The sequence below is a fragment of the Lates calcarifer genome, linkage group LG13 (assembly GCF_001640805.2).
Source record: "Lates calcarifer isolate ASB-BC8 linkage group LG13, TLL_Latcal_v3, whole genome shotgun sequence".
Taxonomy (NCBI): Eukaryota; Metazoa; Chordata; class Actinopteri; family Centropomidae; genus Lates; species Lates calcarifer.
Genome location: NC_066845.1, coordinates 5,291,058 through 5,303,058, shown reverse-complemented (window position 1 = coordinate 5,303,058; position 12,001 = coordinate 5,291,058). Strand labels below are relative to the sequence as shown.

General features: G+C 42.2%; 1 protein-coding gene across 1 annotated transcript in view; it reads left to right on the top strand.

Moving 5' to 3' along the window:
• sema6a (sema domain, transmembrane domain (TM), and cytoplasmic domain, (semaphorin) 6A) overlaps positions 1-12,001 on the top strand; it is a 104,535-nt gene that overhangs the window by 49,874 nt on the left and 42,660 nt on the right. The window contains 3 exon segments of the mRNA XM_018674438.2: positions 7,341-7,401; positions 8,855-8,917; positions 9,570-9,671. Coding sequence (XP_018529954.1) covers positions 7,341-7,401; positions 8,855-8,917; positions 9,570-9,671 — 226 coding nt within the window.

Genomic DNA, 12,001 nt, shown 5'->3' with positions numbered 1-12,001 from the left:
CAGTAGAAACCAGTAGAAGTGTGTGTTCTTGGGTCTCTTAAAGTGTACATAACTCAGCTTCCTCAGTTCTCACTCACAAGAGGTACCATAGAATGTTTGAGATTTAAATTAGAGTTAGGGTTATGTTAATGGAAAAGTGGGGTTATTTACAACTTGAGGCTTAGTTTTCTAGATGTCATTTTGATCAGCCGTGATAACTTTATACTCCCCCAATATAATTGCTGAGATCTGGGGAAAATTAGCAAGAATCAAGAAGTCACACAGTTAGATGGGCTGTAAACAGGGTACTACTTTTTTCCACACTATCCAAACCACTTTATTTGGAGGTAAAACCTAAGGGGAATGCAGCTCAAATGTTAGTGATAATCTCTCATTGCTCAGAAATACTGTGTGTGCTGAACCAGGGAGTCATAATGCAGCAGTTTTCAGTAACAGTCTTATCTTTTTCCTAAGTTTCTTTTCCAAATAAGTGTAGCTAAAAGGGTCTATATGTAAAATCTGTATGATCGTCTCACTGTTCATATATATTTTTTAAAACTTATCTGTCTTCTTTTTAGCAATGTTGCAATGATCTCAGTAATTAACTTACTGAGTACACTGCTAGGAATGATGGGTAAAACTATGCAAATGCAACCCAGGTTGTATGAAACTGGAATTTCCCTTTGAGGTTAGGATAAGGTTTGAGGACACGGGGAGAAGACACAGGCAGAGAATGAGACAGACGGTCCATGCATAATTGTGCATGTGTGTGTCTGTGTGTGAATGTGTTACTGTATACCCTGGCCTAGCAAGCATGCCCCAGGTCTCTCCACATGCAGGGCATAGTCGCCATTCTCGGCCCGCAGTCGGTGTTTACCATGGTAACACCAACCACACTCTGTTTACACCCCTCTATGAGGCTTGGAAGCATGGGAACCAGAGAGAAAATGTGTGTGTGGGAGAGAGAGAGAGAGAGACAGAGGGAAAGATCAGTGTGAGAGTGGAGGGACCAAAATTTGTGGTTGCCGTTAGCACTCACAAAGAAACACACACACGCACGCGCACACAAACACAGTCAAAATCCAGATTACCTTCTCTCAGTTGAGTCCTCTTGAACAGTTGTGCCTCTGTGGCTGCTGTTCTTCCCTGTCGGGTCTCTTTGGGTCTCGCAGTGGAGGCCACTAGAGTCTCCATTATTGTAGCTGCACCAAATCCTGTTAAAACCCACTAATGACGGGGATTACACGGTTGCCTCCTCTCCCTCTCCTCGCGGCACCAGCAGCATACAGTCACGTCCACACTCTGAAACAAAGTGCGCAGCTCCAGTAATCACAATAACCTGAATTAAAAGTTGGAACAAGTTTCCACTAAAAATGTAACTCTGCAAATATGTACAATATGTTCTTACTCCTAAGGTTTTAACAATTTTAGAACTTCATTCAACTTTTCATCCAACATCACAGAGCCTGGCAGCAGTAATTCATGCCCTCTTGAATTAGCTCTGGAATTAGCGTCATGTTAGCGTAACAGCAGGGACTTAAGTTTTAGGTTGTTGCGGCTACTTCACAGGCCGGAAAGTGTGTGTTTGGTATTGAAGTGCATATAATTACTGACTTCTTTCCTTTATATCTGCATTTTTAGATTATGGCATTACATTTGTTCTTGTCCCCTTGAGACCTATGACTTATGACATTGTGCATTAAAACCAACATGGTGCTATCTGTGACATCCTTTTAGCATATATTAAAATGTTAGCAATATTGCTTAATGGAATGCTCTCTTTAATTTATGAGCACAAATTAAGTAATTCAAAAGCACAAACAAAAAACTTGAGAGCAAAAATTATTAATATGAGGGCAAAAACATACTAAGCCCCTTACTCACTGGGCTCTCTAGCAATAAAAATGTAGATGTGGAAAATATTTAGAGACTACTTGATGAATTTGAATCAATAAATATAATGAAAATCACATTTTATAGGCAGTTATTATGCATTCCTGCCTAATTGTGCATACTCAAAACATGCCCATCACCCTACTGACCCAGCCACACACAAAAACACACATACACTCATATACAATCACACAAAAGGAGATGTGGAGAGAATGTAGAAAACCGTAATGAGAACCTCAACCTTCGAAAAGAACAACCTGCCTCAGCTTGGGGGTGAGTGAACTCTGGCTTGTTGTATTTCATGCCACCACATCACCGAGGGCCTCTCGGTGCCCTCAGCCCATTCAGAGCCTCAACAACTCCCTTCACAGCCCAAAGGTGCCTGCTGGCTCCCCCAGTTCCCTCCCATCCACTTTGTGAAGAGGATTTGAACCAGTGAAAGCCAAAACAATGTACAATGGGCCCTCCTCTACCACCCATGATCCAGTTATGAAGAGAGAGGAATATGGGTGAAGAGGGTGATGAGAGAGAGAAAGGGTGGGAGGTGGAGGGGAGGGTGGACGTGTAGGCATTTAGTTTGTGGAAAGAGGGGTGGTGGCACAAGGTGCGGGGTGCATGCTAATCACATTCCCCTCTTTTACTGCTACTGGAGTGCGAGATAGTTTGACAAAGGCCCAGCAGATGGACCAAGCTGGCCCGCGGTCACCCAAAAAGAAATGCGCTGTTATGAAAACGACATTCTTCCACACAAAGCCCCTGTGTTCTCATGGCCACGCATGGCTACATGTCCGATGGAGACCCTCTATGTCACTCTGTTGCACTCAATCTCACACCCTTGCCCGCGCTCAGTTGGTCTACTGTCTGGCCTTGATCTTTCAGCTCTTTCTCTCAGTCTGTACCCATCCTTTAACAGTGCCTCCATATTTGTGTCTAAGAGGATATTTGCATACCTTCCGTCCTACTCACACATTTTTGCTGCTGAATTTCGGGAAATGCGAAGCCCACGCCAAGTGATTCACATTGACAGCCAATGTTCTGCACTCATCGGTTATCAAAGGCTTCTGTTATTTCGTTTTTCTCAGAATCTTAACGGTGTTTTGAATTTCATCATCAACACCACAGCCCCTATAGAGCCTTATGTTTTGTGTAACATCACTGTTCCACCTTCAGAGCATGTTTGAATCATAGTTTACAGTTGGGAGAGACAAAATGATCAGAAAGAGAATGACATGCAGCAAAACATCTTCGGAAGGGTTTCAGTAAATGAAGTCATTTGTGTCTAAATAAAGGCCTGGCCACAGTAGACTGATTCTGACTGGAGTCTGAGATTGATTTGAACCAAGCAGATTTGGTCCAATGGTTGGCATAGATCCAAAGTTTTCAAACTTCGAGGCACGCCTCCCTAAGAGAGAGCTGTGGGAGAGCCGAGGGAAGGTGCAGAAGGAGAGACTTAAGACAAAGATACTGCATAAAGTGAAAGGGACAGGTGCATGCTGGTGTTCTAAAAACAATGGGAAGTTAGTTATTGTAGTTTGCCCCACTGATGTGACCTGCTTACAAACACAGACAGCAGTCAGAGCAGCAGTGGCTATGATGCACAGCGACACTCAGAGTCTTAAATAGATATGATACACACATATTTTTAGTTTCAGTGTGATTTACATTTTCCACTGAGGATAGCATTGTCTCCAGTGTCCATAGCAATCCACTAATAGTTGTCTGTATATCCATGGTTGAATTGCAAACAGGGACTGCAAACAGCTAATTCAGGATACTTTGAATGCTGCCATTTTGCCAAAATATAAACAAATGTAGGCAACAGAGCTCATGTTATACAATAGACAAGCACTGTCTTTCAAGCATGATTATTCCCCATATAAAATAAAATAATGATAATCCATGCATCATAGTATTAATCCATCCATAGAGGGAGTGAAAATACATGAATTAAGATTTCCATCTCTCCCTGCTCTACTCTTTTAAGTTATTATAAAACTTTATTTGAAGGAATTCACCTGATCTAAAATGCCTGGAGTAGTCCACATAGTATGCAAATTAAATGGAGGAACGTTTTTCATTCTCATAAATAATTTTTTACAAGTAAAATGTAAATTTGTACATCTGTAATATAAATAGATTCTATTCTAGGACACAATAAACAATAGAACACCTATTTCTGTATTTATAGTGAACTGCTCAGCACAAATGGAAACAGGCTGTTGCATAATCAAATTTGGTTGTAAGATTACTCTTTGCCACATTTTTGCCTCAGCAGGACAGCAGCTTTTACTCAGGCCAGTTGTTTAGTCTGAACTGTGCTCAGCAGGCATGAACTGACTTGAAATAAGACCTCAGCTTGTGGCTGCTGGGTCAGTAGGGCGGCTGTCTTTTTCAGGCTTTTAAGAATCATAACAAGAAAATATGAATTAAATTATTAAAGTAAATAAAGGGCTTATTAATTGATTGTGAAAATAATTGTTAGGTTTAGTCTTTTATTATCCAGCAACTCCAATAATAATAACAGCTTGCGAATGTAAAGCTTTTAGTCACAGCATGTCAAAAGTCAGATGGCACCTTGTGGCAATGATGTTGCCAGGAAATAAAAATAATAAAATGTTGGCTGTGATGGATTGTGTATTTCAAACAGGTTTCAGCTCTCTGCAAGTTGATTTTCCTAAGTTCTCAAATAAACGGAAACCACTGGCTGCCTGGAAGCTAGGAAATCAATCTTTAAACTTTAGGTTTGCTTTGGAAAATGGTCTGCAATAATGTTTACTATATTCGATTTGTAGTTAATGGTCTACGGCATACAATACCACCAGTGTAGTCCATTCTCTTGTTTTCACCATGAAGTTCTATAGATGTGACTCACACACCAGAGGGAAGCGAATGTGTTGTAATGTGAGTTCAGGTGCAGTGGTGAAGAGGGGAAAGGGTGCATGCATATGTTTGTGTGAGCGTGTAGGGGTAAAGGAGGGGATGGGGGGCGAGAGGGCGGGAGCGGTTGTCCTTGCACATGTGTGTGTTTGGAGAGCTGGTGTTGACACAGACACAGCCGCTCCATTGTCCTCCTCCATCTCCAGTCAGGATGTTTGAGGGACGCCTCATCGCTTTGGCTCCCTCTAATCTCTGCTGGAACCAAAAACCCTGCGGCTGGAGGGCCTCGGCCCTCGAGGACGCTGTCAGCATCAGGACAAGAGAGGCACAAGGCAGGGAGCGTAGCTGGGAAGGTTACTGTCGAAAATTATGGAGCAGTCAATTACAGATTACTCATGAGCTGTTTTAAAATTGCAGGCAGTAAAATAACCCACGGGATTACACTAAATCCGTCAAGTAATCCTCTGATTTAATAGCTTTTGATTTAGTTTTGTCTTTTTAATATAAAGTTTGAAGTCTAATATAAAGATATAAATGAAGTTAAATGAACAAGTCGCTGAACTTTAGGTGACATAGCTGAACATTATAGTGATTTCATCCATCACTGTAATCACCTATCATCTTTCTTTTCCATTTAAACATTACTTTTTGCCCGTCTTTCTTCTGTCTTTTATGTGATGGTATAGATTTTTTGTATGTTCGACAAATTACAGTTGCCATTTTTAATAATTGAGTTTACCTCAGCTCCCGTGACCTGTATATATCCTGTTAGGCTGGAAGCAAGGTGAAAGAAACGCTGAAAGACAGAAGGGCCGTTCAGGAACCCTGGAAATTCAATCCACATCAATTAGCTAGAGTAGTGCAATGGTAGTAAGACTGGAGAACCTTAATGAAAAACATTTTACAGTGGAGTTTGCGGTTTTGGCCCGAAATACCTGATTTTTAGTCATGGCAGACTGCACAGTGACAGTCAGCATCTGGCATTTGCTAATGCAAGTGAACTGGAGTCTAGGACAGGCACAGGAAGCATCTCAATGACCTGAAGTTGACTTCCTTTGTTCCTTTTCTCCATTTCAAGGCTGAATATTAAATGAAAATGTTTTTAATTTCAGTCAATTGGAGGTAGTATGTGTTAAGGTCAACTGCAGATTGACTTTGAAACTAGTTGATGTCATGCATAAAGATTAAGAGATCTGAGTACTGAGTACTGTGTTTTGAAAACTATTTGAAAAATAGACTTTGAAAGAATTCAGAATTTGGTGCTTTGTATTTAAAAATCGATATTCAAGCTTCTATCCATTTAGTAGTGAATAAAGTGTGGTGTACTGTAGAGGAGTTGTGGGATGGGTTATAACTCTCACAGACTTTAATTTCAGTGTAGACATGGAAAGAAGGAGTCGTGACAAAAAAACAAATCAAAAAATTTCACAAACAGAGATTTTGCTCGTGGCCTCGCTGGAACTCTGTTCTCTCCCACCAAGAAAGCTGCCACTGTTTTCTTAATTTCAACTGCTCTCAAAGATTAATTATTCAATTTAAGCATCACGGCTGATAACGTACAGTAGACTGGGTTTTATCCTCGAGGACATGGCGGTGGCCCCCAGGAAAGCGATATAAGTGGATTCATTTCAAGATGCCTGTTCCTCCAAAGACTTTATTAGATTTAGTTAATGAGAGAGCAAGGAAGGCTGGCTGGCTGAGCGCAGGTTGGGGAGCCGGAACGTAATTAAGCCGTGAGTCTGACGATGCCACTGTTACACACTTTGATTAAAAACACGTTCAACAGCTAATCTCCAACAAATTAAAGCAGTTACATCGTTTGGCACGGTCACCTTTGGTTCTCCCCTCAAACGAGGTAAATCCCCCCTTTCTGTCTGTCTCTTCCGGTCATGCCACCTCTACACCTCCTATCACCCCCTCCCTCTCCTTGTCTGCACCCTAATTCTCCACGGTAAGTAGGTGTAGCTACATGGCCAACCAGCCGGTCCGTCTGTCTGAGATGTAGTTAACCCTTGTGGGTTTTATGTCTTCCATATGCCCTGCTGAGACCTATATGACTGGCCTTTGTAATAAAAGAGAAGCCTGTATATTTCCAGGCCAGCACACATAAGTCTTCTTGTCTGAGCTATAATGAGTGTTAGTATAGATTTCCTGTGGCTCAAACACTAGGCTTAATTGACCTGAACAGCTCTGAGTGACTTGGCACCTCCTGTCTCAACCTTCCCCTCCTCCCTAACCCCCCCCTCAAGACCTTTCTCTGGGACAAAGAGGCTTTTGTCCCCAGGCCTGCGCCACATCGCTCTAAACCTTTGTTGACTGTTTCTGTCTGACAGAGCAAATAGCTCTGGCCTCCTTTTGTTTATTGTCATTTCTTGAAGTTTGAACAAAGTTTATACAAAGCAGCATTTTCTGACGTTGTTTGCTGCCTGCAGGGGGAAAACAGAGTGAAGGAAAGAAATGGGTTTATTGTTTGTTGAATTTTTGACTGTCTGCTGCTGTCTGACCTCTTATCTTCTCATCTCTCTCTCTCTCCTTTCCCTCGATCTCTCTCTCCCCCCTTCTCTCTCTCACCCTCCCCCGATTGCTCACAGGGATCACATATACACGGTGGACACAGACACTGCCAACAGTGACGAGATCTTTTTCAGTAAGGTGAGTGAGACGTCTGTCTCTTTGAGGACGTGTTGTTCTCAGCCTGCCGTGATTGACAACGTAACCCCGATAACCTGGCTCTGAGTGCCACTGTGTGTGTGTGTTTACGTGCACATGTGGGTGTATGTGTGTGTCTGCATATAGGTGTGCCTGCCAGGAGTCTTACTCACCCGCTCAAACGGTGTGAGCTTGGCGTGCTTGCCATGGTGACCCCGTTAAGAAGATTATCTAATCAATCAGCTAGCAAAACGCCTGCGTCATCCACGCTCATCAGTGGCACAGTGTTAGGTCTGATGGGTGTGTTAACGGAAGCTGAGAGGACAGGAGAGGAAGTGTGGGAGGGAAGTAGGAGGAGAAGGAGGAGGAGGGGGAGGGGGTGGATAGATGAAGATTAGCAGGAAAGAACGAGGGAAGAAAGGACAAAAAAGAGGGAAAGGTAAGATGAGATGGATTGCAGAAGGGAGAGAAAGACAAGTAGGATCCAGAAAGGAAAAAGATCCCTCTGTATATATCAGATTAGAGTGCATCATATTTACATAAGCCCTCAGCTGTAATAACCCACTCTCCATTCCATTCCAACCACTCCTCACTGGCATCACTTGCCCTTAACATAATGCATGCAAACAGAATTCAAACAAGGCCATTTTCATGTATACAGCAACCCGCCGTTCCTCCACCTCATCCACTTCAATGTCATCGCCCGACGAGTGGGCCTTAATGAGAGCAGGCTGCAGATGAAAGGCTGGTGGGAGACACGCAGATTGATTGATGACTGAGGGTCTTTAATCAGCAGCCGAGCTCCAAACATGTTGTACAACGGTGGCGAGTACACGACGGTCTGAGCCAGCAGCTCAGTGCTGACCCTCAGGCCACACAGGGCAGGGATGGAGAGAGTGTATGTGTGTGTGTTTGTGGCTGGATACCAGATATAACTTAGCATTGACTGATAAGTGTGTGTGACAATGACAGTGGGTGTACAGGTTTGTGTGTTTGTAGTTGACTGACAGGTATTGGGGAGCACTGACCCACAGGCCAAGGCAGTGTGTGTGAATGTATGTATGTGTGTGTGTGTGTGTGTGTGTGGCCAGCAAACCTATCAATCTACAGAAATGAGCTCTCAGCTCTGAGGCAGGATCTGTCCTTGGACAGACTCTGTTCTGATCTGGGGTCAGTATCGTATTTCCTCCTCTCTGGCAGAGATTTAGAAGTTCAAGGAAGTAAACTGATCTCCAATCAGTGCTTAGCATAAAGTTCACCTCAGGAGCAGGTGCCTCATGAGGGGAATCAATAACGGAGAATCTCAGATGATGATTATTGATCACAGTATAGATTGGTTATTGAGCTCTATAGTGCTGCCTGTTTTTTTCTCCTACCTCAATGTTTATCTTGTTTGCTTTCTGACCCTCTCTCTGTCTCTAACTCTCTCCTTTACTTTCATCTATTTTTCTTGCAGAAAATGACATGGAAGTCCAAACAGGCAGACGTGGACACTTGTAGAATGAAGGGGAAACATAAGGTAGAGAAAACACACACACTCAAACACACAAATGCTGCTTCTTCTGTGCTTACACCTTAAATTCATTTATAGAACAAATGTCACCCAAGTCTTCGCGAAACACTTCTTTAGCGCATCACACATTATACATTGCAGACAAGATGTAACAGATGTAATTTCACACAGTTTCTCTCTCACTCACACACGCATATGCACGCATGCATTAACAGAGACAGGAGACTCTGCAGGTGCAATAACACACTCCACTACCTGTGCTTCATATACCCTCTGCTATCAATGGCAGTATAATTGTTTTTATCTGAATTTACTGTTCAGTTCTAACAAAACTGTGTAAAATTAATATTGATTTCATTATTGTTCTAGAAAGACATTGAATGGCACAATAAAATCTGCTGTAAATATGTCTTAATGCACCAAGAGGAAACGCTACATTTCACGATTGTATTCTTGATTCTTGTTTGTTATGCATGCTTCTCACTTGTCTGTAGAGCACTCCATGCTGTACTTCAAAAGAAAGAAAAGAGAGAGCCTCTTTAAAGAACCATGTGTGGCTTTCAGTGTAAAAGTGTCAATTATAAAAGACACAAATGTCACTGTGGACCTCCTTTTTTCTTTTCTCTTTTGTCCCCCCCCTGGCTCGTGCTCCCTGAAGGATGAGTGTCATAATTTCATCAAAGTCCTACTGCAGCAAAATGATGAGACCTTGTTTGTTTGCGGAACAAATGCTTTCAACCCGGCCTGCCGAACCTACAAGGTAGGGACGCACTAACACACTCACTCACACATACTCATGTATACATGGTGCTCTTTTTGACCTCAGTAGCAGACATTTGTCATACACACAGTCTCTTAAAACTCCTTTCCACTTTTGTTTTGTCTGTCTGTTTCTGTCACTCTCTCTCTCTCTCTCTCTCTCTCTCCTCTCTCTCTCACACACACACACACACACACACACAGAGGGCTATTTTTCAACTCCAACCATGTTGGAGTTTAAGGGGGTTGAGCTATGGAGCGATGGACATAGATGGATGACTTTCACAACTCAGCAGGCCCACCTCCTATGTCTTTATCTCCAGGTGTACTTTGACACGCTCGATTTAGAAGCAGAAAAACCTAACTATCCACCTTCTCACATAAACACTCATTCACACACACAGTCCTGAAATCCGATTCAGCCTTCCCCCTGTAAGCAGATGCCCGCCTGGCTGCATGCATGCAGGCATGTCTGGAATAGTTTCAAGATTCCTTCAGGAAAAGCAAAACCACCTTGTGAAAATGCATTTTAATGACCTCAGGTCAAGAAAGGGAGCAGGTATTGACACCAAGACTGACCTGATGAACAAAAATGGAGATTTCAAGAAAAGATAGACAGGGAAGCAGATGGACAAGTAAAAAAAAAAAAACATGCACACATAAACCCCACAGATTTTAAGGCATACAAGCAGACAGAATGCAGACAGGCTGTCTTGAAACTGCTGCTCAAAATGTCCCAATTTTTTCCTTCCTTAGTGACACCAATGTGATTTTTGATGCTTCATGCTGTGAAAAGGGAACAGAACTGCCATTACAATGATCTTTGCTCATTCACAAGACAATATTTATACCTCTGCAGCAGCTTGGCTGAACTAGTGTTAGGACAGTAAAACATATTACTGGAAAATATATGGTAATTTTGATTGGTGTTTATTTAAATTTTTATCAAACTCTTAGGCACATATTATGTGTCTGAAATCAGTTTTATTGTAGAATAACTATAAGCTTTCTTCTAGAGAAGTCAGATTTGAACAGCACTGCGCAGGCAATGCATACAGACAGAGGAACCATCAGACAGGCAGACAGTAAGAAAGACAGGAGGGCAGACAGAGAGACTCAGCAGAGGTTCTGTCCTGGAGGATGTTATTGTTTGGTTTGTTAGGATGTGATGTGATGGCCACAGCACACGGAGATGTTATCTAGCTGGCCTGTGGGGAAAAAATCTCCTGCTTTGGTTCACTAGATCTGTTTACCAGAAAAACAAGACATCTCCGCTCCATTGCCTTTGTGGTTCAGCATGCTAAGCACACAGAGTGGACATCTTTCAATTCTCCGAGTCCTCCTGCAGGGAAAGTGAAATTTATGTCTCCGCATTTATCAGGCGTGGTTAGCTTTTATAGCTCCTCCGGTTATGGTTTCAAGGTTTGTGTTGTAGCTGTTACTGCACCGATATTGCTGCTAGTCTGGCAGAGTTAAGGGCAAGCGAGGGAAAGAGTTGTAAAAACACAGCGAGGCTTGGTAAAATGGCCATGCATACACACAAGCCTGCTTGCCCGTGCCAACATAAAAATCAATCATATTGTGCATAAATTACTTCATGTGATGGACGATGTTGACCTAATCTCAAAATAAGGAGGAAGGAATGTTTGTTAATAAAAAGACTTAGTAATTTTGTGAAAAGTAAAACATCCATCCATAACAATATGAAGACATACAATTATTTTATTCAAGTTGTTCAGTAATATTTTGTTTTTATGTTTCAAATTTTCAATGTCCAGTTAAGAGTCTGTACTTGCAAATGCTTTTTCCCTCAAAAAATTATTTCACTTACTACACTATAATTATTTTAGTTGAATAAAATAGCCATTTTATTCTGGAAATAATTGGATCAATACACTGTGACTAAAATATGATTAAATGTAAAGGCTGTCAAAATAGTAAGATATTGAAAACATTTATAATGTTGTAAAAAGTAACTCTAGTCACTTGTACACAAACATGAAAATGCACATACAAATGCCAGGGCACATGTGTAGGAAACAGAACCGTGAATTCACCCCATGCAAACACTGACAACTGTGCAAACACACAAACATAGAACACACACATTTTACAAAATCATCAGACACACACACTGTACTGCTGGCAGGCTGGCAGACTCTCTGGGCAGATACCAGGCCTTTGATGGCGTGCTGGGCTCATCCACTCTGCTTGGTCAAAAGTGTGTGTGTGTGTTGTGTGTGTTGTGTGTTTGTGGTTAAATCCACCTTGGCCACAGTTTGCCTCTCCATCTCCCCAGTGTGACAGCGCTGAAAAGAGCTTCTGTTTCGG